The sequence below is a fragment of the Diceros bicornis genome, chromosome 10 (assembly GCF_020826845.1).
Source record: "Diceros bicornis minor isolate mBicDic1 chromosome 10, mDicBic1.mat.cur, whole genome shotgun sequence".
NCBI classification, from domain to species: domain Eukaryota; kingdom Metazoa; phylum Chordata; class Mammalia; order Perissodactyla; family Rhinocerotidae; genus Diceros; species Diceros bicornis.
In genome coordinates, this window is record NC_080749.1 from 51,441,754 (window position 1) to 51,469,719 (window position 27,966).

General features: G+C 35.3%; 1 protein-coding gene across 1 annotated transcript in view; it reads left to right on the forward strand.

The window, feature by feature from the left end:
- UBR3 (ubiquitin protein ligase E3 component n-recognin 3) overlaps positions 1 to 27,966 on the forward strand; it is a 240,214-nt gene that overhangs the window by 19,871 nt on the left and 192,377 nt on the right. The window contains exons 2-3 of the mRNA XM_058549221.1: positions 23,814 to 23,953; positions 26,694 to 26,852. Coding sequence (XP_058405204.1) covers positions 23,814 to 23,953; positions 26,694 to 26,852 — 299 coding nt within the window. The remainder of the gene's footprint in view (positions 1 to 23,813; positions 23,954 to 26,693; positions 26,853 to 27,966) is intronic.

The following is a 27,966-nucleotide window of genomic DNA, read 5'->3' on the forward strand; positions in this document are numbered from 1 at the left end:
TTTACATGCGTAGCTCACTGATATTATTTTCATTTTTTAGAGTCTTTTTTTCTCTTTGTTTTTTATTTTTGTTAGTTTCTATATCTTCAGGCTCCTTAATCTTTTCTTTTGCCCTGTCTAATCTGTTAATTCAATCCATCATATTTTTTATCTCAGACATTGTAGTTTAATTCCTAGAAATTCAGCTTTTTTATATCTTCTATATCTCTGCTTAACTTTTGAACATGTGGAATACCTTTATGATAACTTTTAATGTTCTTTTCTGCTAATTCTAACATCTGTGTTAATTCTGCATCACTTTTGATTGATTATTCTCCTCAAGGTAGATTGTTTTTTCCTGCTTCTTTTTTTTTTTTTTTTGGTGAGGAAGACCAGCCCCGAGCTAACATCCGATGCCAATCTTCCTCTTTTTGCTGAGGAAGATTGGCCCTAGGCTAACATCTGTGCCCATCTGCCTCTACTTTACATGGGACGCCGCCACAGCATGGCTTGAGAAGCGGTGTGTCGGTGCGTGCCCAGGATCTAAACCTGTGAATCCTGGGCTGCCAAGGCAGAGCGTGTGCACTTAACTGCTGCGCCACTGGGCCGGCCCTTTTCCTGCTTCTTTGTATTCCAGATATTGGATGTCTGACATTGTGAATTTTACTTTGTGTGTGCTTGATGTTTTTTCTATGTATGAATATTTTTGAACTTCTGATATACAGTTAATTTTCTTGGAAACAGTTTGATTCTTTGAGGTCTTGCTTTTATGGTTTATTAACCATAAAATCTGGAGAAGTGTTCAGTCTAGGGCTAATTATTTCCAGCTACCAAGGAAAGACCCTTCTGAATCACGTGCCTAGTGTCTTGTGAATTATGAGTTTTTCTAGTCTGGCTGATGGGAACAGACACCATTCTTGGTCCTATATGTGTGCATGTACTGTTCTCTAATCCTTTCAGATGTTTTTTTAGCTGGCCTTGGGTAGTTTCCTCATACTTAATGTGCTGTTCTGTACTCTGGTGAATACTCTGGGGCACCCTCTGTAGTTTTCTGGGATTATTTCTCTGTGGAATTCTTTTCTGTTTGGAAATCTGTCCTACCAACTTTAGCTTTATTGATTTTCCTGGGCTCTCTGTTGTTTTTCCTCAACTCAGGAAGTTTGCCTGACTCCATTTGATTCTCCTTCATTGTGTTGTGGCCTTGAAACTCTCTCAAGGCAGTAAGCTGTGACACTTATAGGGCTCACATCATTTGCTTCCCATCTATCAGAGATCACTATCCTTCACTGACTGATGTCCAGTGTCTTGAAAACCATTGATTCATATATATATATATATATATATATATATATATATATATATTTTTTTTTTTGGTGAGAAAACTTGGCCCTTAGTTAACGTCTGTTGCCAATCCTCCTCTTTTTGCTTGAGGTAGATTGGCTGTAAGCTAATATCTGTGCCAGTTTTCCTCTGTTTTTTTGGTATGTGGGATGCCTCCACAGCACGGCTTAATGAGTGGTGTGTAGGTCTGCGCCCGGAATCTGAACCCGTGAACCCTGGGCCACTGAAGCGGAGCGTGCACGCTTAACCACTACGCTACCAGTCTGGCCCCCGTTGATTCATATATTTTATCTGGTTTTTGGTTGTTTGGGATGAGGTGGTAAATCCAGTGCCTGTTAACCTATCTTGGATTGAAATGCAAAAAACACTGAAGTGTAAGTTTTTTTTTTATTTAAAGCATTTATTTTGATACAGGTTTTATTTAATTCACTTTTAATTAATAAAGTATATTTTTGGAGTAAAGAATAGTATCATGATAGTGTTTTTTTCCTTTATTTAGTGTTAAGTAGTACTTTGATTATAACAGATTGAGGAGAAAGTGGTATTTCACATCTTCCCTTTTAGAGAGCAAATATGTTTTTAAATGAGATGCTTAACTCAGTTAATTATGCACATATTTGTAGTACAGTGTTATATGCTGTATTCTCATAGCTGTATTTACCTTGGTCAGTCATCCAAATGGACTCTCTTCTGTATATGTGCTCCCAGAAAATCTGTTGCTTTTTGCTCTGATTTTGGGAGAGTACTATTTCCTTTTAGAGAAGGGGAACCACACCTGTTAGAAGTCTGCCGTCATTTGCTTTCATGGGTAGATTTTCCTGAAAACATGTAACATTAAGCTTCTTAATTTTTCAGTTAGGCACTTTTAGCTTGTTATTTATAAGGTTGTTCAGACATTCATAAGTTAGATAGAATATGCGTGATATATCTCTTTCTAGTCTTTTCCTTTTCTTTTTTTAATTTTATTTATTTATTTATTTTTTTTGTGAGGAAGATCAGCCCTGAGCTAACATCCCTGCTAATCCTCCTCTTTTTTTGCTGAGGAAGACCGGCTCTGAGCTAACATCTATTGCCAATCCTCCTCCTTTTTTTCCCCCAAAGCCCCAGTAGATAGTTGTATGTCATAGTTGCACATCCTTCTAGCTGCTGTATGTGGGACGTGGCCTCAGCATGGCCGGAGAAGCAGTGCATCGGTGCGCACCCAGGATCTGAACCTGGGCTGCCAGTAGCAGAGCGCGCGCACTTAACTGCTAAGCCCTGGGGCCGCCCCCTCCAGTCTTTTACTTTTAACTTAAATATATCTTTATATATTTATATTTAAAGTGCATTTCCTTAGCTAGAATTATTGTGGTGATCATTTCACAATATATACAAATATCAAATTATTATGTTGTATACCTGAAACTAACATAATGCTATATGTCAGTTATATCTCAATTAAAAAAAAATTGTATTTCTTATAGAGAGGATATATTTGGATTTTGCTTTTTTCCAATCCAATCTGACAATCTCTGTCTTTTAATTGGTATGCTTAGACTATTCATATTTATTATAATTCTCGATATGGTTTTGTTAACATCCATCATCTTGCTAGTTTCCTATTTTGTATTATGTTTTTTACCCCTGTACCCCACACAACAATTTCTGAGGTAGATATTATTTTCCTCATTTTATGGAGAAGGAAGTTAAGGGTAAGAGCGAGTCTTACTCAGTGAGTAGTAGCTGGCAGAGCTGGGATCCAAGTGTAGTGATTTGGAGTCTGTTGAATAAGTATTGATTTGAAATGTGAACCACTCTTTTGCTTACTGGTTAACCATCTGTACTAAGACACCTCTTCAGAGGTGCTCATATTGCCTGTAATTTGCCCTCTTTAGTTATTTTTTCCTGGAAATTTTTATGGTTAGAGGGCAGTACGGTTTAATCTCTTCAGGCTTTAGGCTGCCTATTTGTAAATGCGCACATAGAATTTTAATGCTAGAACCTACCTTGGAGATTATTTACTACCAACTCTTCATTTTGTAGTTGAGGCATACCTTAGATCTTTGAGGCAGTGATTCAGATCTCTGTATTTTAAATACTTTTTTCACAATCTAGGAGCACTGGCCTCATTTGATTAATAGATCAATGGATTAATGGATTAATTTGATTAATGGATTAGGTAGAGTTTTGTGTTTTCTATTCTATGCCTGTACATCCTTTGGATCCTTATAGAACATAGAGTTAGCAAACTATGCCCAGGAATTTGCTGCTTGTTTTCATAAATAGTTTTATTGGAACATACAATACTCATTTATTTACATAATGTTTATGGCTGCTTTCACTCTACAAAGGCAGAGTTGAGTAGTTGCGACAGACTGTATGACACTCAAAGCCTAAAATATTTACTGACTCTTTAAGAAAAATTGTTGGCTCCTATAATAGAGCTATGGATTTTTGTGGATTTAGAAATGCCTCTTCTTGCCCAACTAATTAAAATTATTAGCAAACCTGTGAATAATTATTAAATTAAATAAAATAAATAATTTGAGATCTCATCTGAACCAAAATACCATGAAAGAATGTAAATTGTCCATAGATGTGTTTTTGGCTTTAATCTTGTCTTGTTTCTTAACATATACTAGTGTATGTGTAACTAGCAATCACTTAACCATTTGAATTCTAGTTTGAAAGGTGAGAGGGGGGAGTTACGTATGAATGCCTGAGAAAATGGTGCCACCATTAGGTGAAATAAGGAACCCAGGGTGGGAAACAGGTTAGGTGAACAGAGACCATACAGAACTTGAGCTGGGCCAGAGGCAGACAGTGTTTGAGGACTTCCCATTTTGTCTAGCAATGACTCATTTATCTGTTGTTGACCAATGTTTATTATGAGCTATGAGCAGAGTATTTTTTTCAGGTAATTACAAAGATATGCTGGTTCTTAAAATGTAAGAACTTTTTTTTTCCCCTATAAAGGGACTTAAGTTTCTTTGAAATCTGCATGAATTTATGTGTTTTTTTGTGTGTATTTGTATATGTGCATAGAAGGGAGTGATGAAAAGAAGAAATAAAAAGAGAAACCTCTTAAATAATTCTAGTCAAAAGGTCCTCTGAGTATATAGTTTTTTTTAACAATAATAGGGAAAAACCTATAAGGTAGATGTTCTGCTTTATCTCTGCAATTATTGATTTAATATGTTACCATAGTATTGGTAATTATATTTCTCATCATCTACTCAATTACCCATCTTCTAATTAGGTACTCTAAAAGAAATGAGGTTTAGGTTTTTATAAACCTGAACTTCAACACTGGTAGTTAAGGTTAACCCTTCTCATTGAGAAAGTGGGAAGTGATGCCTTTTCTTAGGTTTATTTGGAGTAATACTGAGTAGAGGTTTTAACTTGGATTATGAGTTTCTGTACTAGTAAATCTTAAGTGTTTTTTGTGTTATCAAATTTACATACACAGAAAAGAGTGTATAAAATGTATATGTACAGCTTAAAGAATTTTAGTAAAACGAACATTCATGCACCACTACCCACTTTAATAGATCATTAAATATTGATAAATTTTTTATATTATCTTAATTCTAATCTAAAATGAATTCAAGCTAATATAAAATCTTAGGGTGATGAAGTGTTTTTTATTTTAAAGACTAAAAAAATCTATAGAGAATATTAAGAGATTATGCATTGACTTTAGAGAGGTTCGGCCATAATGTTGGTGTTAAAATACTATATATAATAGATTCTTAAACCAAGATAATTTGTCACTGTCATTTAGTTAGAAGGACCATGCAGCTTGGATTTTTTTCCCCAGGCTTTACTGTGGTATAATTGACAAAAAAAAAAAAAATAACTTTAAGATGTACAACACGATGATTTGATATATGTATATCTTATGAGATGATTATCACAAGAAGGTTAGTTAACACATCCATTACCTCAAATACTTACCTTTTTTTTTCTTGTGATAAGAACTTTTAATGTCTACTTTCTTAGCAAATTTCAAGCATACAATATGATATTGTTAACTGTAGTCACAATGCTGTACATTAGATTCCCAGAATGTATTCATCTTTTAACTGGAAGTTTGTACCCTGTGACCTACAACTCCCCATTTCTGCCACCACCCCAGCCCCTGACAACCACCATTCTACTCTGCTTCTATGAGTTTGACTTTTTTTTTTGCTGAGCAAGATTTGCCCTGAGCTAACATCTGTGCCAATCTCCGTGTATTTTGTATGTGGGTCACTGCCACAGCATGGCTGCTGATGAGTCACGGTGTAGGTCCACGCCCAGGGACTGAACCCAGGCTGCTGAAGTGGAGCGTGCCAAACTTAGCCACTAGGCCACAGGGCTGGCCCCTGAGTTTGACTTTTTAGATTCCATATATAAATGAGATCATACAGTATTTATCTTTCTCTGTCTGATATACTTTACTTAGTGTAATGCCCTCCAGGTTCATCCATGTTGTCACAAATGGCAGGATCTTCTTCCTTTTGTATGGCTGAATAACATTCCATTGTATATATATATATTCCACATTTTCTTTATGCATTCATCTGTCAACTAACACTTTGTTGTTTCCATGTCTTGGCTATTGTGATAATGCTGCAATAAATATGGGGGTGCAGATATCTCTTTGAGATAGTGATTTAATTTCCTTCAGATGTATACCCAGACGTGGGATTGCTGGATCATATGCAAGTTCTATTTTTAATTTTTTGAGGACTCTCTATATTGTTTTCCATAATACTGTACCAATTTATATTCTCACCAACAGTGAACAAGAGTTCTCTTTTCTCCACATCCTTGCCAACCCTTATCTCTTGTCATTTTGATAAAAGCCATTCTAACAGATGTGAGGTGAAACCTCATTGTGGTTTTGATGAACATTTCTCTGATGATTAGTGGTGGTGAGCACCTTTTCAGGTACCAGTTGGCCATTTATATGTCGTCTTTGGAAAAATTTCTATTCAGGACTCTGCCCATTTTTTAACCAGATTATTTGTTTTTTTGCTATTAAGTTGTGTGAGTTCTTTATACATTTTGGATATTAACCCCTTATCAGAAGAATGGGTTGCAGATATTTTCTCCTGTTCCTTAAGTTGCCATTCATCTTGTTGATGGTTTCCTTTGCTGTGCAGAAACTTTTAGTTTGATGTAGTCCCAATTGTTTATTTTGTTTTTGTTTTGGATATGGTGTCATATCCAGAAACCACTACCAAGACCAATGTGAAGGAACTTTTTCCCTGTGTTTTCTTCTAGGAGTTTTATGGTTTCAGGTCTTACACTTAAGTCTGTAATCCATTTTGAGCTAATTTTTGTGCATGTTGTAAGATAGGGATCCAATTTCATTCTTTTGCATGTGAATATCCAGTTTTCCCAACACCATTTATTGAAGAGATTAATCTTTCCTTATTGTGTATTCTTGGCTTTCTTGTCAAATGTTAGTTGACCTTGTATGTGTGAGTTTATTTCTGGGCTCTCGATTCTGTTCCATTGATCTGTGTGTTTTTATGCCAATATCATTCTGTTTTGATTACTATAGCTTTGTTGTAGTTTGAAATCAGGAAGTGTGATGCCTCCAGCTTTGTTCTTCTTTCTCAAAATTGCTTTGGCTATTCAGGGTCTTTTGTGGTCCAATATGAATTTTAAGACTGTTTTTTCTATTTCTGTGAAAAATGCCATAGAAATTTTGTTATAGATTGCATTGAATGTATAGATTGCTTTGGGTAGTATGGACATTTTGACAGTATTATTTCTTCTCATCCATGAACATGGGATATCCTTTATTTGTGTCTTCAGTTTCTTTCATCAATGTCTTATAGTTTTTAGTGCACAGATCTTTCACCTCCTTGGTTAAATTTATTCCTACATATTTTGTTGTTTTTGATGCTATTGTAAACGAGATTGCTTTCTTAATTTCTTTTTAAGATACTTTGTTGTTAGTATATAAAAATGCAACTGATTGTATGTTGATGTTGTATCCTGCCACTAGTAATATTAATTCTAACAGTTTTTTTGGTGGAGTCTCTAGAGTTTTCTATATATAAGATCATGTCATCTGTAAATCGTGTCATCTGTAAATAGAGACAGTTTTACTTCTTTTTGATTAGCATGCCTTTTTTTTTTCTTTTTCTTTCCTAATTGCTCTGGCTGGGACTTCCAGTGGTGTGTTGAATAGAAGTAGTGAGAGTGGGCACCCTTCTCTCATTCCTGATTTTAGAGGAAAAGCTTTCATCTTTTCATTGTTGAGTATGATGTTAGCTGTGGACTTGTTAGCATTTATTATTTGAGGTACATACCCTCTATACCCAGTTTGTTGAGAGTTTTTATCACGGGTGGATGTTGAATTTTGTCAAATCCTTTTTCTGCATCTGTTGAGATTGTCATATGATTTTTTTCTTTGCCTGAGGAAGATTAGCCCTGAGCTAACATCTGTGCCAGTCTTCCTCCATTTTGTATGTGGGTCACTGCTACAGCATGGCTTGATGAATGGTATAGGTCTGCCCCTGGGAACCGAACCTGCGAACCCCGGCTGCCAAAGTGGAGAGCGCGAAACTTTAACTATTTGGCCACGGGGCTTGCACCAAGACTATCATGATTTTTATCCTTCCTTATGGTAATGTGGTGTGTTGCATTGATTGATCTGTATGTGTTGAACCATCCTTACATCCCAGGGATAAATCCCACTGATCATGGCATATGATCTTTTAATGTGCTGTTGAATTCAGTTTGCCAGTATTTTGTTGAAAATTTTTGCATCAATATTCATCAGGTATATTGGTCTGTAGTTTTCTCTTCTTCTGGTGTCCTTACCTCACTTTGGTATCAGGGTAATGCTGGCCTCATAAAATGAGTTTGGGAGCATTCCCCTCTCTTCAGTGTTTTGGAAGAGCTTGAGAAGGATAGGCATTAATTCTTCTTTAACCGTTTGGTAGAATTTACCAGTGAAGCTATGTCATCCTGGGCTTTTCTTGGTTGGGACGGTTTTTTTTTTTCTCCCCCAAAGCCCCAGTAGATAGTTTTATGTCATAGTTGCACATCTTTCTAGCTGCTGTATGTGGGACGCCGCCTCAGCATGGCTGGAGAAGTGGTGCGTCGGTGTGCGCCTGGGATCCGAACCCAGGCCGCCAGTAGTGGAGCACGCGCACTTAACCGCTAAGCCATGGGGCCGGCCCATGGGACAGTTTTGATTACTGATTCAATTTCCTTCTTTGCTATTGTCCTGTTCAGATTTTCTATTTCTTCATTGATTCAGTCTTTGTAGATTGTATCTTTCTAGGAATCTATCCATTTCTTCTAGGTTGTGCAATTTGTTGGCATATAATTGTTCCTAGTAGTCTCTTCTGATTCTTTGTATTTCTGTGGTATCGCTTGTAATTTCTACTCTTTCATTTATAATTTTATTAATTTGAATCCTTTTTCTTTTTCTTTTGGTTAGTTTAGCTAAAAATTTGTCAATTTTGTTTATCTTTTCGAAAAACCAACTCAGGTTTGTTGATCTTTTCTGTTGTTTTCCCATTCTATATTTATTTCTGCTCTATTCTTTATTTCCTCTTTTTTTTTTTTTTTTGCTAACTTTGGGCTTAGTTTGTTCTTTTTCTAGTTCCTTGAGATGTGCAGATAGGTTGTTTATTTGAGATCTTTCTTTTTTTTATAGAGGAGGCATTTATAGCTATAAATTTTCCTTTTAGAATGGCCTTTTCTGCACCTCATAGGTTTTGGTTTGTTGTGTTTTCATTTTCCTTTGTGTGAAGATATTTTTGATTTTTCTTTTGATTTCTTCTTTGACCCATTGGTTGTTCAGAAGTGTGTTATTTTGTAAGTATCCCAGTTTTCCTCCTGTTAGTGATATCTAGTTTCATACCATTGTGTTCAGAAAAGATACTTGATATAATTTCAGTGTTCTTGAATTTGTTAAGACTTGTTTTGTGGCCTAACATATGATCTTTTCTGGAGAATGTTCAGTGTGTGCTTGAGAAGAATGTATATTCTGCTACTGTTGGGCAGAATGTTCTATATTATGTCTCATAGGTCCATTTGGTCTGTAACATTCAGATCTGTTTCCTTATTCATTTCCTGTCTGAATGATCTATCCATTTTCGACAGTGGAGTATTGAAGTCCCTTCTTTTATTGTATTGCTGTTTATTTCTCATTTCAGTTCTGTTAGTATTTGTTTTATATATTTAGGTGCTCTGATGTGGAGTACATAAATATTTACATTTGTTATATCTTGATGAGTTGGCCTTTTTATCATTATGTAATGACCTTCTTTGTCTCTTGTGACTATTTTTGACTTAACGTCTATTTTGCCTGATATACATGTGGCCACTGTTGCTCTCTTTTGGTTACGCTTTGCTTGGAATTTCTTTTTCCATCCTTTCACTTTCAGCCTATGTGTGTCCATAAAGCTAAGGTGAGTCTTTTCTAGGCAGCATATTGTTGGATATTATTTATTTATTTTATGCATTCAGCCTGTGTCTTTTGGTTGGAGAATTTAACCCATTTACGTTTAAAATATTTGTTGATAGGTAAGTACTTACTGTTGCCATTTTGTTAATTGTTTTCTGACAGTTTCGTAGTTCCTTTGTTTCTTTCTTTCTCTCTTGCTATCTTCCTTTGTCATTTGATGACTTTGTGGTGGCATGCTTTGATTGGTTTTTCATAATATTTTTTGTGTATCTATTACAGGTTTTTCTGTTGTGGTTACCATGAGGCTTACCTAAAATATTTTATAGTTTAAATAACTTTTTAAAAAAATTTTATTGCTCTTTGGGGATGCAGATTTTTTTATTTTTATTTTTTATTGAGGTGACATTGGTTCATAACATTACATAAATTTCAGGTATACATCATTATATTTTGATTTCTGTGTAGACTACATCCTGTTCACCACCCAAAGACTAATTACCATCTGTCACTGTACACGGATGTCCTGTTACCTCTTTTACCCTCCTCTTTCCCCCCATCCCCTCTGGTAACCACCAGTCTAATCTCTGTACCTATGTATTTGTTGTTGTTGTCATTTTTATCTTCCACTTATGAGTGAAGTCATGCACTATTTGACTTTCTCTGTCTGACTTATTTTGCTTAGCATAATACCCACAAGGTCCATCCATGTTGTTGCAAGTGGCAAGTTTTCATCTTTTTTTTTTTTTTTTTTGCTGAGGAAGAGTCGCCCCAAACTAACATCTGTTGCCAATCTTCCTGTTTTTGCTTGAGGAAGATTGTCCCTGAGCTAACATCTGTGCCAGTCTTCCTGTATTTTGTACATGGGCTCCACAGCATGGCCGCTGATGAGTAGGGTAGGTCCAAGCCCAGGAATGGAACCTGGGCTGCCAAAGCGGAGGGCGCTGAACTTAACCACTAGGCCACGGGGCTGACCCCAGATTTCATCTTTTTTTTTTGGTGGCTGAGTAGTATTCCATTGTGTATATATACCACATCTTCTTTATCCATTCTTCCATTGATGATCGCTTAGGTTGTATCCAAGTCTTGGCTACTGTGATGTAAAATTTTTTGTAGTTGTACTAATCATTTTTAAGGTGATGATAACCTAAAATTCTGTAGTTTTCCTTCCCCCACCCCCTCATTTTTGGGTTATTTTGTGATTTACATACCACCTTTACAATATTAGAGAATCTGACTTTGACTGTATGGTTTACTGGTGAGTTTTATACATTCTTATGTTTTTGTGTTGTTAATTAGTGCCCTTTCATTTCACTTTGAGAATTCCCTTTAGCACTAATTAATTAAGTCATATCTAGTGGTGATGAACTTCCTCAGCTTTTTTTGTATGGGAAAATCTTTATCTCTCCATTTCTGAAGGGCAGCTTTCCCAGGGATAGTATTCTTGGTTGACAGTTTTTTCTTTAATATATTGAATATGTGATTCTGCTCGCCCCTGGCTTGCATGATTTCTGCTGAGAAATCCATTTATAGACTTATGGGGGCTCCCTTGTGTGATGATTTGATTTTCTTTTACTGCTTTTAAATTTCTTTCTTTGTCTTTTGATAATTTAATTATAATGTGTCTCAGTGTGGTCCTTTTTGGGTTCAGCCTATTTAGAAACTTTAGGGTCTCATGAATCTGGATGCCCATTACTTTCCCCAAATTTGGGAGGTTTTTAGCCATTATTTCTTTAGACTTTCTGTCTCCTTCTCTTCTCCCTTTGTAATTCCCATAATGCATACATTGTTTCTTTGAATGGTGTCCCATAAATCCTATAGGCTTTCTTCACTATTTCTCATTCTTTTTTCTTTTTGCTCTTCTGACTATATAATTTCAAATAATCTATCTTCGAGTTCACTGATTCTTTCTTCTGTTTAGTGAAGTCTGCTATTGAAGTTTTCTGTTGAAAGTTTTGGTGTAGTCATTGTGTTCTTCAGCTCTAGGATTTCTGTTTTTTTTTCTTTTTTTTATTTCTTGTTTCTATTTCTTTATTGAACTCATTTTGTTCATGTGGTTTTTTTCCTATTTTCACTTACCGAGATGATATCTATGTTTTCTTATAGTTCACAGAACTTCTTTAAGATGATTATTCTGAATTCTTTGTCATTCAGTTCGTAGATCTCCATTTCTTTAGGGTCAGTTAGTAGAGTTTTATTAATTTCCTTTGGTGGTGTCATCTTTACCTGATTCTTCATGATCTTTCTATCCTTGCGTTGGTATATGTGTATTTGAGGAAGCGGTCTCCTCTTCCAGTCTTTATAGGTTCGTTTTGACAGGGAAAGACCTTCTCCAGTCAGCCCAGCCTGGGATTCTGGATGGGTCAGCTGGGATTGTCCACTGGCAGGCAGCACTTGCTGTCAGAGTATCTAGTTGGGCAAGGACACTGCCTGTGCTCTGAGGTCGGTAGGGGCCTGCTGGTTGGGTTCCATGGTTAGGTGAGTCTGTTGGTTGGGTTCTGCATTCACGTGGGCTGGTGGCTGGGCTACAGGGTCAGGCAGGGCCTTTGACTGGGTATTGCAGTCACCTCTGGTCGAGTGGAGTCACAGGCTGTGCTTCCTGGCTGGGTGGTGCAGCTGGTTGTACTATGTGATTGGGTGGGGCTGCAGGCTAGATCCTTAATCATCCCTGGTCAGGTGGGTCCCTAGGCTGTGCTCCCTGGGCCAGTGCCAGGCTGTGCTTCCCGGTGGGCAGGATTACTTGAATTAGCCCTGATTTTGATATTCTCTTTGATTGGTTTTTGAGACCATTGAAAACTATAGGAATTACAGTATTTTACTAATTTGGCTAGACTACATCTTCCATCTTATCTCTTTCACCTGGACACAATATGCAAATTCTTTCTTTGACTGTGGCTTGGTAAAATGCATTCATAGGTATGGTGAAAAAGAGTTCCAGATTAGAAATCAGGCGATACTGACTCCAATCTCCCTTGAATTATTGGGTCAAATGGATGTGTATTTATATTTTTGATAGATTTTTGCCAAATTGTCCTCATATATGGTATGTTAATTTACACTGTCTCCATCAGTACAATGAGACTATTCATTGCTTTACTACCTGGCCAGGACAGTATATCATGAAACTTTTGGTCTTTGCAAATATGATAGGTACAAAAAAGTTGTCTCAATGTAGTTTTATTTCTTCTTTGGTCCATGTGTTATTTAATTTCCAAATTTTGGGAAATTTTTTATATATCTCTGTTTAATTCCTTTGTGGTCTGAGAACATAATTTGTGTAAGTCAGTGTAAAAAAATTTTTGAAACATTTTGTGAACAATGGAATGAGTATCCAGCTGTTGTAGGGTATAAAGTTCTATTATTGTCAATTAAGTCTAGTTGGTCAGTAGTGTTTTTAGTAGTTATCTATTGCCATGTAACAAATAGCTCCCAAACATAGCAGTTTAAAGCAACAAACATTTATTATCTCATAGTTTCTGTGGATCAGGAATTTGGAAATGTATTAGCTGGGTGGTCCTGGCATAGACAGCATCTCTTATAAAGTTGTAGTCAAGGTCTTGGCTGAGGTTATAGTCTTCTGAAGGCTTGCTGGGATTGGATGATCCACTTCCAAGAATGGTCACTTACATGACTGTTGATGGGAGGCTCGATTTCTCGCCATGTGTGCTTATCATAGGGCTGCTTGAAAAATTTACTTTAATATTTCTTACAGTGCAGGTATGATGGCAATGAATTCTCCCAGATTTTGTCTGAAAAGTTTTTATTTATCCTCAGTTTTGATGGGTATTTTCTCTGTGATATGAATTTTAGATTCACAAGTTGTTTATTTTTTTCTAGCATTTTAAATATGTCTCTCCCTTGTGTTGTGGTTTGCAAAATTTCTGATGAAAGTCTGCTGTCATTTGTATATTTGTTCTATACCTAATGGATCATTTTCTTCTGGTTGCTTTGAAGATTTTCTTATCACTGGTTTTCAGCAATTTGATTATGATGTGCCTTGGTATGCCTTTTTTTTTTTTTTTAATATAGTTTATTCTGCTTGGCCTTTGATGAGTTCTTAGATCTCTGATTTTATGGTTTTTAATAAATTTGGAAAAATTTCAGCCATTCTTCACATATATGTTTTATCTCCCCTCCTCCCCTTTTTGGCATTCTGATATATTGCAAGACTAGTTGCTTGTCAGTATCCCACACCTTACTGAGGCTCTCATCATTTTCTCAGTCTCTGTGCTTTATTTTGGATAACTTCTTAATGCTATGTCATTAAATTCACTGATCTTTCTAGTGACTAATCTACTGTTACTCTCATCTCGTGTATTTTTTGTTTCTGATATTCTACTTTTCATCTGTAGAAGTTTGATATGAATCTTATTTCTGTATTATCATGGTGTAAGGTGTGAGGAGATTCCTTTACCCCCAATCTTGGCTGGTTTCTCAATTATCTGAGTACCTTTTCTCTGAATGAGCCGTGTTTTCCTCATAGATTTGAATTCTGCCTTTGTCATTAATTAAATTCTATACTTACTTCATTCTGTTTCTGGACCCACCCTAAGTAATCTGTAAATTGATCTGTCTTTTCGTGTATTATTACCGCATTGTTTTCTCTCTGAAGAGAAAGCATTTAATTTATAATTTATGTATTATCTTAATAATTTAATACATTTGTGTCTCTGTTTTTACTTTCAAGTCTTCTGATCTTATATGCACTCTGTAATTGAATTTAGAACTTTTAGTTTTCATAAATATTTTGCTTTTACTCTTCTAGTACTTTAGGCACCATCAAATAATATTAAACCTGTGTAGATGGAATTTGAAGTTTTCCTTTTATTTTTTAAATATTCATGTAATGTAACAATTTTAAACATGCGATGAATCTGTACCTTAATCAAGCCATGTATGTTAGAGATTGTGGAAATGTATATCTAGAGAAATGGCACTGGAACACATATAGGTGAATTTGGAACTGAATTTCTGACCTGACTCCCCCTTTTTTTACTCTATAGTTTGTTTAATTGTATTTGTCATTATTGTCTATCTCTACTCTCTAGAATGTAAGCTCCCTAAAAGCTAGATACAACGCTGTTTTGATTATTTCAACTTCAAAATTAGTTTTATTTTGAATAAGTTTTATATCTGATAAAGCAATTCTGCTTTCATTACTCTTGATTTTCAGAATTTAGCTATTCTTATTCTTCCATGTACACTTCAGAATCAGCTTCTTTATTCCTTATTGATATTTTTACTAAGGTCATATTGAATGTGTAGGTTAATTTAGGTAGATACCATATATCTTTATGATCTCCTTTTGTGATCTCCAGGAGTCATTTAACAGTGTTATTATTTAGGTATGTCATTCAGTGTCTCTGAGATCTCCCCATCTGTAAAATGAAGGAAATAGATTATTTCAGAGGCTTTTAATCTGGGGTGCATGACTCTCCAGGGATCTCTAGGGATAAAATTATATGCGAGATAGTTGTGTGTAATTTGTGATAAGTTGGGAATGGGATGTACATACCAAAGGGTAATTAATTTGTAGGGGAGCTTATCTCAGATGCTTTTCTAATTTTTGAAATATGTCGTTGAGTTATTTGAGTTGGCCTCTCCTTGTCCTCCTACCCCCTAGCAAGTCCCAGTAATTTGCAAATGGGACCACCAGAATCTCCGTCTCTTTTTCTTTCCTCCTCTCCTCACCTCCTGTCTCCTCCCCTCACCTTCCTTCTCCTTCTTTGAGTTCAGGAATTCTGCTTTTAGTCGTTTAAGTTCAATATTTATAGAGTCACAAGGAGTGTTTCTGGGATGCTAGTAGTTTTTTGTTTCTTGATCTGCTTGGTGGTTACATGGGTTTGTTCAATTTGTGATACTTCATTGAGCTGCACACTTAATCTTTTGGGCAGTTTTCTGTCAGTTGTATTTAAATTAAAAATTTTAAAAAGTTGAGGTGAAATAAAATTTGAAGAGGTCATTTTATTAACTATTTCTATAGTTCTATTTGACCATTCTATTATTTCCATAATATTCTGCTCTACTAAGCAATATTTAACCTTCTTAATCATTCAAAACCATTGGGGGTTCCTTGAAGAAAATATCTGTGACCTGTGAACTGCTACTGCAAACACATTACTTCCTGCCTCATTTTTTTCTTTGGAGCCATACGAGTTGTTTAAAAAGCCCTCCTCCTGTTCACTTGGGGAGAAATCTTTGGTACTTGTTTATGTGCAGTTCCATTTGTCCGGCCTCTTGACAGTGTGCTCTACCTACAGAGCTTTGGACACCTAGCTTAGCTCCTTCATGTCATTTAGCCTGTAGCCTAAATATCACCTCTTTAGAAAGGCATTCCCTCACAAACCCCATTTAAAGGAGCCTAATGGACACTTTCTATAAATCATGTTATCAAGTTATTTTAATAGAACTTATTCATATTTATTTATTTATTGTTTCTCTGTCTGTCCTGTACGTCTCTCCACCCCCCAGTAGAAAGTTAGCTCCATGAGAGCAAGGCCCGTGTATTCCTAGGGCCTAAGTGCCAGGCATTTAGTAGTTCTCCAAAAAATATTTCAAAAACTGGGATTATTAAATGGGTTCCTGGTTATTCTTTTTTTTTTTTTTTTTTTTTTTTTTTGTGAGGAAGATCAGCCTTGAGCTAACATCCATGCTAATCCTCCTCTTTTTTGCTGAGAAAGACCGGCTCTGAGCTAACATCTATTGCCAATCCTCCTCCTTTTTTTTTTTTCCCACCAAAGCCCCAGCAGATAGCCGTATGTCATAGTTGCACATCCTTCTAGTTGCTGTATGTGGGACGCGGCCTCAGCATGGCCGGACAAGCGGTGTGTCGGTGCGCGCCCAGATCCGAACCTGGGCCGCCAGTAGCGGAGCACGCGCACTTAACCGCTAGGCCACGGGCCGGCCCGGTTCCTGGTTATTCTTTAATTGGATGCCCTTGAAATAATTTTTGGTGTTCTACTATTAGATTAAGTCTTTATTTTATCAAGCCTTTATTAAACACTTACTGTGTAAGGTGTGTTAGTTCCCACACTATGCTCAACTTGAAATATAAAAACCAATTTTGTTTTTTGATCTTATAGTATATTATGTCTATATTGGACAGTCCTACATTAATTAAACTAGTTCACAGAGCTTGTTCTTTCATCTTTGTCTATTAATTCTTTCAGTCTACAGCTATCTGATACACTCCTATAAACCCAGTTCCTAGGTTGCTTAGACCATTTTTGCTGTTCCTTGGGCTTAGTTCCAGGGTGAAATTTCACTCCTTGAAGCCACTTGACACTCTGTTCAAATTCTTCTTCACTTTCTGCCCAGTTGCTCTTTTGAATTGGTTTCTTTTCTTCACAGAAAGTATCTCAGAGGGCTTCCTGTGCCCTCCTTTATCTAATCTTTTCTCTCTTTCTGCTTTTCAGCAGTCAAGCCTTTCATTGCATCCTTCAGTCTTTGTGCCCCAGTATGTTTTCCCATTCTTCTCTTTTGGCTTTCCTTTCATCTGTTTTCTCTTATTCACATTTGTACTTGTAGGCACTTTAATTAAATTATCTTAGATCACTGGTTCTCTAACCTGTCACACAGGCCAGACTCTTTTATCTCCAAAGGCTTTTAAAGTGGTAGCATTTTAAAAGTTTCCTTAGTTTTACTGAGATTTTGTGTACCCCAGCTGAAAGAAGTTCTTAAATTTGTATTTCCCTTTAAATCAGGGTTTGGACCTTAAGGTATAATACTTCCTAACCTTTTTCATAATATGGTAGACGTGGAAAATGATATTTGGATGGGACACAGAGGCAGCTGAGGAGGCTGCTCAGACTCTCCCCGTCTGTTTGCTTTGAGGACTGAGGAAATCCATGTCTCTGCACTGTAATCTACTAACCTAAAAATTGAAGCTCTGCCTTAAGAGTGGATAGACTTCAGCAGTGTGTGAACAACACTCTAAATATTTCTTTTGTGTGTATGTATATATTTTTTTTAAGAAAGAGTTGTAACTTTCATTAGATTCTCAGAGGAGTCCATGAACCAAAAAACGTCAGGAATTAATGCTTTAAATTGTGGAACTAAAACCACATGAATGGCATAACTTACTATTATTTGTTTGCTTTTGGTTTAAATTTTTTCTTTTTGATTACAAAGTTATGCATACGTTTGTTATGCAAAATTCAAACATTACAGGTAGAATTAATGTAGAAAATAAAAGTAAGCCATATCCCACTCCCAGTTAATTTCCACTAGATTTGATATACATTTCTCTGAATATTTTTCTTCTTACATATATTAACATTTTTCTTTCTCCAAAATTTTATTTATAAACGAGATTATAATATATATATACTTCTATGCAGCCTTTTCTCACTTAGTTTATCTTAGATATCATTCTACTTTGGTACTTGTTGATCTACCTCCTTTTTAACAAATGCAAAATATTTTATAGAGCTACCATTATTTGATTGACTTTTATTCTATTACTGAACACATGAATTGTTTCTATGTTTTTTGCATTGCAAACTGTGGTACAATGAATATCTTTGTAGATAATATTCTTGCAAACTTGAGTATTCTATATAATAAATTCCTAGAAATGGAAATGCTAAACTATGGTTATGAACATTTAAAATTTTAATGGATATTGTCAAAGTGTCACCAAAAACTGGACCTATTTACACTTCCATGTGTGTGGTCACAAAAATTTCTGAACTTGCTTTCCAGCAACGAATTAAAGTGAATCTTCCCTGATCTGTAAGATGAAAAAAATTTTTGTATTATCAAAGTTTTCAAACATACACAAAAGTAAAGACAAAGAACATTGAACCTCTGTGTACCCATCACTAGAGTCAACATTTATCAAGATTTTTGCCATATTTGCTTCATTTGCCCTTTTTTCTCATTTGCTGAAGTATTTTGAAGCAAATCCCAAACATTATGTTATCTCACCCTGATATACTTTAGTAGTCATCTTTAAAAAATATGGCCATTTTCTTTCTTTTAAAAACTTTTTTAGCTTTTTAAATACAGAATATTTAAAACATATGTAAAAGCAGTGAGCATAATGAACCCAACTAGTGTGATCTTTTTTTAGGAAAGAACTCATTCAGTGACTTTTTTATTTAAAGACTAATTAAAACTAATTCTTTTGACTTGGTGCCTTAAAAATCTGAAAGGAGTACTTTCATTTAAGTCTACTATTTCTTTATTGACTTTTTGTCTGGATGATCTATCCATTGATGTAAGTGGGGTGTTAAGATCCCCTACTATTATTGTGTTGTTGTTAATGTCTCCTTTTAGGTTTGTTAATAGTTGCTTTATGTACATTGGTGCTCCTATGTTGGGTGCATATATATTTATAAGTGATATGTCTTCTTGGTGGAGTGTCCCTTTTATCATTATATATTTCCCTTCTTTGTCTTTCTTAACCTGTGTTATCTTGAAGTCTACTTTGTGTGATATGAGTATGGCAACACCTGCTTTCTTTTGTTTGCTGTTAGCTGGGAGTATTGTCTTCCATCCTTTCACTCTGAGCCTGTGCTTGTCTTTAGTGCTGAGATGTGTTTCCTGGAGGCAGCATATTGTTGGGTCTTGCTTTTTAATCCATCTTGCCACTCCGTATCTTTTGATTGGAGAGTTCAATCCATTTACATTTAGGGTAATTATTGATATATGAGGGCTTAATGTTGCTGTTTTGTCACTTATTTTCTGGTTCTTTTGCATTTCCTTTGTTTCTTGTCCCATTTGTTTCAGACTGCCAGTTCAGTTTGGTTGTTCTGTCTTATGACTCTTCTACTTTTCTCTTTGTTTATCATATGTGGTTTTGTTTTGATTATTTGTTTAGTGGTTACCTTGAGGTTTGTGTAAAAAATCTTGTGTATGAGATATTCCATTATCTAATGACCTCCTATTTCCTTATACTAAGTCAATTCAATCACTTTCCTCTTCCCCTTCTAAGTCGTTCTTGTTATACCTTATTCTATCTTGTGTTGTGGCTGTCTGTTTACAGTGATGAGGTTAAATTTATTTTTGGTGAATTTCTTCCTTTGATCTTTGATTTTAGTATTTAAGTGGTTGCTAACCTATTCCGGTAAAGATCTACTATTTTTCTGAGTTTATCTACCTGTTTTTCTCCTTGCTCCAAGATTTGTGTTCCCTTTCTCTTCTTTTTTTCAGGCCTAAGGGCCTTCTTGAGTATTTCTTGTGGTGGGGGTCTCATGGCCATGAACTCCCTTAGCTTTTGTTTACCTGGGAGAGTTACTATTTCTCCATCATATTTGAAGGATATTTTTGCTGGATAGAGTATTCTTGGCTGAAAATTTTTGTCTTCCAGTATTTTGAGTATATCATTCCAGTCTCTCCTAGCCTGAAAAGTTTCTGTTGAGAAATCCGCTGAGAGCCTGATGGGAGTTCCTTTGTACGTTATTTTTTTGTTTTTGTCTAGCTGCCCTTAATATGGTTTCTTTGTCATTGACTCTGGCTAGCCTTACCACTAGGTGTCGTGGAGAGGGCCTTTGCCTGTTGATATATTTAGGTGACCTGTTGGCTTCGCTTACTGGTATTTCCTGCTCCTTCTCCAGATTTGGGAAATTCTCAGCTATTATTTCCTTGAATAGGCTCTCTGTTCCTCTTTCCCTCTCCTCTCCCTCAGGAATACCTATAATTCTTATGTTACATTTTCTAATAGAGTCAGATATTTCTCGGAGACTTGCTTCATTACTTTTTAGTCTTAGTTCTCTCTCCTCTTCTATCTGGAGCATATCTGTATTCCTATCCTCTAAAATGCTAATTTTTCCTCCATATTGTCAGCTCTGTTCTTTAAGGATTCCAGATTCTCCTTTATCTCCTCCATTGTGTTCTTCATCTCCATCAGCACTGATTGGTTTTTCTTTATGATTTCAATCTGTTTTGTGAAGAAACTCCTAATCTCGTTGAATTGTTTGTGTTGTCTCGTATTTCCTTGAGTGTTTTTATGATAGCTATTTTGAAATCTCTGTTTAGATTATGGATTTCTGTGACTTCAGGGTTGGTTTCTGGGTGCTTGTCATTTTCCTTCTAGACTGGTGATTTCATGTATCTTTGCATTGTGGTTCCTGTGTTGGCCTTGTTTTTCCTCATCCTGGAAATCTCTGGTTGCAATTTCCACCCGCTGCCACTGTGTAGTGGTAAAGGGCTGTGTAATCTAAGCCCCCTGCGCTCTGCCGCGGTGTTTCCGCTGCGATCTGCTGGTTGGATCGTTTGGTCTGGTCTCCCGCGGATCCCTTGGTCTGGTCTGGTCGGCTGAGCTGCAGGGTCCGGTTTGCAGGGGGTGGGGCTCTCTCTTTTGCCCTCTGGGTCCCTGGCATGGGGGGCTTCTCGTTCGCCCCTCATTATCCGCTCTCTGGGGTGCTCAGATGTTGGTGGTAGCCCTGTGGCTCTTCTGAGTCCTCTGTGTGGGAGTTTCCCACTGGCTGAGAGAGCCCCAAGAGCCACGGTTTCCCCGCAGAGGGCCGCCCCTCCCCCCTCTCTGGGAGCTGTGGGAACCAGATTGCTGATCTGATGGGGAGGGAGAGGAGTTCTCCTTACCTCTCCCCACTTCCTCCAGGGACCCAGCAGGTTCCACTCTCACATGTGCGGCAGTGTGGATCTTTCAGATACAGCTTTTCACTGTCTGGGATTTGGTTGTTGGTCTGTGACTGTTCCTTTTGTTGTATCTTATCGGGGGAAGAGTTCCTGGAAAGCTCACTCCGCCATGACGCTGACGTCACTCCCTGAAAGCAGTACTTTACTGGCTTTGATTCTGATTAATGAGGATAACATAATGAAATCTCATGTATCTCCTAGTTTCAACAATTAACAACTCATAGCTGGTCTTGGTATACTTCCTTCATCCCACCAAATTGTTTTGAAGCAAGTGCCATACATTATAGCATTTCATCTGTAAATATTTATACGGATATAAAAGACAAGACTTCCCTTTTCAGTGATGACCATAGTGCTGCTATTGTCATACTTACACAAAATAATTCCTTAATATCATCAAATATCTGTGAATATTTTCTCACACAACCACAGTGCCATTATCACACCTAATAAAATTATCTCATGAACTACTACTATCTGTTCATAATCAGACTTCCCTGATTGTTGGAAAAAAATGCCTTTTTAAAGTTGGTTTGTTAGAATCAGTGCACACATTATATGTGGTTATTGGGTCTCTCAAGCCTCTTTTAACCTAGAGTGGTCCTTCTACCTCCTTTTTGTCCCTGCCACTGACAGCTTGCAGAAACTGAGTCAGTTGTCCCATATAATGTTCTATATTCATAATTTGTCTGTTTTTTATGATGTGTGGTGTCCCTTAACGTGTTCCATTATCTCCTATACTTATTATAAATGGAAGTAAGCTCTAGAGACTTGGTGTCATTCAAGTTCAACTTGTTTGGTAAGAGCACTTCATAAATGGTGTTGCGTGCTTCACATGCATCACAGTGTCGAATTTTTTTTCACTTCTGGTGATACTAAGATTGAGAAGTGTGTAACAGCCTGATCTCTAAGTGGAAAATTTCCCCTCAGGCCTTACTCTAGTGGCTCCATTGCATGGGTCAATTATTTCAGTAGGTATCACAAATGGTCATTTTCTAGTTACTCATTTTTTATTTTAATAACATTCATTGCTTTGATTATTAGACAACTTGAACATCTTTTCATACGTTTATTGGCTATTCAGCACTTTTGTGAATTGTTCATGACCTTGGCTGATTTTTCTATTGTATTGTTTTCTTTTTCTTATCCATATTTGAGAGTTTATAGATCTTAGATATTAATCTTTTATGTGTTTTACTTATGGTAAATATTTTTCCCAGATTGTAAATGTCTTCTGCATAGAAACTTTTGATTTATGTAGTCAGTTTTTATCTGGACTTCTATGGCTTTTGGTTTCAAGTCTTACTTAGGCTTTCTATACCCTGACATAAGGTAGAGGAAGAGTTTATTTTTTTCCTTGTACCGTGTGTATAGAATATATTTTGTATGTGTGTAAGAAAAGAATCAAATTTACTTCTTTCATTTAAATAATCAATTGTCCTAAAGGAATTTATTGGAAGTCTTCTCTTCACCACATTGAATTGAAATGCCACGTTTATTATATTGAATTCACAAATTTACATAGTCTGTTTCTAGACTCCATTGTGGTCCATTGATATTTATCACATTACCACAGATTTTTGATTATAATAGCTTTGTTTGTACTGTTTTAAGATCTAGTTCACTATCGTTAATCATTTTTTTCACGTTTTACTGATTTTTTTTCCACACATATGCTCTTCCATTTGAACTTTAGAATTGGTTTGTGATTAATCCCATTGGGATTTAAATCTAGTGGCATTAAGTTTGGCAGAACTATCTTTAAAAAAAATTGATTTTTCTATTTGGGAATGTAGTTTTTCTCTATTCAGGTGTTCTGTGTTTTTCAGCTAAAATAGTTTCAGTACCCTTCCTGATAAGTTTATTTCTAGGCATTTTGTATGTTTAGTATGGTTATTTTGTGTTTGGTCATGACATAACTTACGTGTGATTATTTGGATTGTGAATATAGAATAGTTTACTTCATTTTTGCTCAAGTATACCAATCATTTTAAAATAAGTATAGACAAGATTAGAAGGAATGTATATACTTAAGTTTATAAACTTTTAAAATAAACTTCAATTTTTCTATCCCTTATCCATTAATGCGATAAGTTAGAAATAGTTGAGTTAAGGAATAGAAAATGCAAATTCTTGGGAAATGATCAATTTGTACTTAATGGTTTCTAAAGGATAGAAGTAATAAAGTAGTACTTGAAAGTAATAAATTGTAGATAAAAAATATAAATCCTGTAATGAAATTTTCTTTTTGTATTTTAGTTGGAACCTAATTAGTATGATATTTTGTTAGGAAGAAATCTCCCTCGGCACCATTTTTGATTTAAAGACTGATTAAAACTATATCCTTTTAACTTGGTGCCTTAAAAATCATAAAGGAGTAATACATTGGCTTTGATACTGCCCCCATTCTGTTTATGGATATTGTAAATAAAAGTAATGTATTCTTGGCAGATTAGACATCACTGTTAATTTTTTTTTCTCTTTCATATTACAGGTTTTGCAAAAGGCATCAAATTAAATCAAGTTCAAATATTCCCTGTGTCCCCAAAGACTTACTGATGATGTCTGAGTTTGTTCTTCCAAGATTTATTTTTTGTCTTATTCAGTACTTAAGAGAAGGCTATAATGAACCAGGTATGTTTAATCCACTCTTTGTTAGTACTCTTGTTAAGTTCCCAGTTAATGAAGTTTAGCATTAATAATGAGGTGAACTTTTTCAGGTATCATTTTTGTGCTTAACATTTTCTCTGAGATGACTATAAAATACAGAGACTAAATAAAAACACACTAAATATCAATTATATAACCTCATAGATACTTTGAAGTAGGCACAGTTTGGCACGCTCTTCTCTTGGACTCAGATGTTTTTGATCAAACTTAAACTTAAACTTAGATTAAACTTGGCCTTTTGCAGATGAGGAAATAATCATTTTGTGGGGTTAAAGTGATTTTACTCGCAATTATATTTTGATAGAGCAGAATTAAGAAGTCCTGGAAGTGTTTGCATTTAACTTAGATTTTTAGAAGATAAACTACTATCTCACCAATCTCTCTTTTTTTTTGTTTTTTTTTTGTTTTTGTAGTGGTCTCTCTATATTTTTATTTCCTTCAATATACAACAATTTATTAGAGGGTCAGATTGCTTACTCTCATGTTACTGGTAGAATGTATGGGTGTAAGCATCATGTTGGTATTGAAAAGAGAAAGGAAACATGCAAATTACAGATATTCTTCTTACCTTTTAAGATTTAGTCACAATCTTGATAAATATATTTTCATTAAATACTTGAATTTAGATATCTGTTAAAGTTATCACTCAGACATTGTGAATTACAAATATCAATTAGTGGTATGAAACAAATTTATTAACTTTTTATGATGTCTTTTACTTTTCTAATGATACTTGCATTTTTATCATATAAGGGACTGCATTTTGTATTACTTTTAGAGGTTTTAAATTATTTAATACTATGAGTAATCTTAAATCCAATTTGAATCTATGGCACACATTTTTATCTTCTATTTCTTATCCTTGAAGTGTGAAGAAATATTATATAGCATCTTCATCATTTCTAAAACTTTCATGTTATCTTCATTGTGAACAAACACTTCTACTTCCTTATTTCTACACTTTAGGCAAAATATACAATCTTTTATTAAGTATTTCTACTCCTCTCAGAGTATATGTCTTAAAATACAGAAAGAAATATTATTTTGATTTAGTCCCAAAATATGAAGGAACCAGAGACCAGCTGGGTTGAACTTGCCTTTGGATTTATTTCTCATGTGCTAGTTAACAGGCTTTTTGGGAATTTACAGTTTGTATTACAAGTGTCCTATGTCAGAAAAGTGATAGGTAGAAATCATTTATTATGAGAATCTTAAAACTTACCATTAGTTTAATCAAAGAGTAATTCACGCAAAAATGTATTATATTCATTTTTTCCTTTGGTGACATTTAGTAGTTATATAAGGTAGATGACATAGGTACATAGCTTCGATAATTATCTGTTACTGTTATCTGAAAACATAAAGGAATGAATGGAAGCAATTTTTGTCTTAAGATAATCTTCATGAACTTAAGTTATGAAATTTTCCTCTCTGTTACCACTTGTGCTCAGCATTACTTTCTTCTGTCTGTGCAAAAACAAACAAAAATACTGCATTACTTTGTCTAGAGATCACTGTTTAAAAAAGAAAGAACTTGAAATCATCTAATCCGAGGTAATGGAAGCTCAGTTTGCCTTGAGTAGTTTGACAGTTGCCTTGAGTTCCATTTCTTGTCTCATCCTACAATCCTCAGACCCATGTCAGAGCACTTGGAAACCAAGAACAAATATTAATTAAATATTTATTATGTTACCACATAAGTCATTGGGGAGAATATAAAGATGAATAATACACAATATTAGTTTTCTACTGAGAAACTACGGTTTTTTGGTTTTGGTCCCTGGACTCAGAGTTATCTGGAATTTCATTCACAGATTATCTCTGAACTAGGTCGCGAATTCCTTGGGGGTAGGAACTATGTCTTAGTGTTGCTTCTCAGTGCCTATGGTGTAGTAGATGCTGAATAAATGTTGAGTGAAATTGATGTCCCCTTTCCTGGGCACACAGGCTCCCTATTAGCTCCGTTATATGCATTCTTCTTTTAACCATTTATGGTTAAGCTCTAAATCTCTCTGTTCACTTCTTCCTTTTAGACCTCAGTTTCTCTAAAATGTCTCTTTTTCTTTTCCTCTTAAATATTCTTTTTTAGTTGTTGTCCAAGTTTCTTCTCTCTCCCTCCAGCTCTACTAGGCATATCTTGCCTGGTATTTTTAAATTGTTCTATTAAAAACATTTCGGTTTATGAAAGCAGTTATTTTTCATTTTAATTGCTTTGGTCTTCAGCTAACATGAGTCTGTATTTTTGGAATATGATAGAGGATGGGCTATTTGCTACACAGGGTTAAATTTAGAGCTGACATAATTTTGTCCTAATATTCTCACGCTACTCAGTATATTTGAATTGTCTGGTTTTATTTTAGAGAGTGATTTTAACTTTTTCTTAAGCACTATCTAATTTTGAAATACTCTTATGATTGTAGGGAGTATAGGACCCTCAAACTGAATGCTACTTACACAAATTAAATGGTTAGTACCTTATGAAGTCACCTCTTTTTCCCATCAACCTTTTCTCAGAGGACTGAATTCCTGAGCAAGTCTACCTTAGGCTGCGTGCTGGGGAGATACCTACTTTCTAAACAGAGTTCTTATATTAACTTTTTTGATTATGAAATACTGTCATCTAAGTCACTATAGTTTTAAAAGAATAAAATATTGTTATTCTTAGCAAAATATTTTAAAGAAAGTTAATTATATGTTTTTTTAGCAGCTGATGTACCATCAGAAAAAGACCTTAACAAAGTCCTTCAGCTTTTGGAACCTCAAATTTCCTTTTTAGAAGATCTGACTAAAATGGGAGGAGCAATGAGGTCTGTTCTTACTCAGGTTTTGACAAACCAACAAAACTACAAAGATCTGACTTCTGGTGAGTAAAATGTTAGAAAAGAAGAAAGTTAAAATTTACTTATATTCTATAATCATAAGAAATTGTGTTTAGAACTTAAAAGTAAAATGTAGATTTTTCCATAGGATGCTAAAGCTGGAAGTTATTAAGAGTACTTCTTATTTTATGGATGAGGAAACTGAGCCCAGGAAAATTAAATGATCTGTTCAAGACCTCACAACTAACTTATTTTGGAGTTGGGACTAGAACTCAGATCTCCAAACTTTTGGTGTGACATATTCATAATTATACTCCACCTCCCCTTCTCCAAACAATAACAGCAACCACTTCTGTGTCTTCATTTTTGGTGTTCTGAACGTTTGGGCTTGTATGGCCTAAGATTTATAATAATATGAAGTTTAAGTTATAAAACTTGGAATTGTTGAGTATGTTTGTTCATGATATACTGTTACATAAAATATTTTAGCTTTTACACCTTTAGTTTAGCTCAAATTTATTGTATAATAAATGATTTCTCGTAATTGTCTTCTTTTATTTCTACAATTCTTTTTAATTCTTATTTCTTGAAATTAAAAAACAAAGCAACAAAAATCCTTAGCTAACTTTTAGTGATGGAAATCACATTAGGTTTTGATTCAAAAGTTTAAAATTTGCAGTTTGGCTTCGCTTCTAATCGCTGCTTGCCTACTCACTGGTTAGCCATGTTGTCTTTGTAAGCTTCAGTTTCTTCAGTTATAAAAATGATCATTTTACTTTCCTTTTTCTTAGGCTGTTGTGAGGGGTTATGAAATAACATTTTGTTAATTAAAAAGTATTACAAAAATTTCATGTATCATTGTTGAGATAAATACATGGCTTTTATTATTGAGGAGACAGTCATTTCTAATATAGGACCCTAGAGATTCTTTATTCTTTATAAACTAATTGTGATTTTTTTTTTTTTTTTTTTTTTTTTGGTTAGAAAGATTGGCCCTAAGTTAACATCCGTTGCCAATCTTCCTCTTTTTGCTGAGGAGGATTAGCCCTGAGCTAACATCTGTGCCCATCTTCCTCTATTTTGTATATGGGACACTGCCACAGCATGGCTTGATGAGTGGTGCATAGGTCTGTGCCCAGGATCTGAACCTGCAAACCC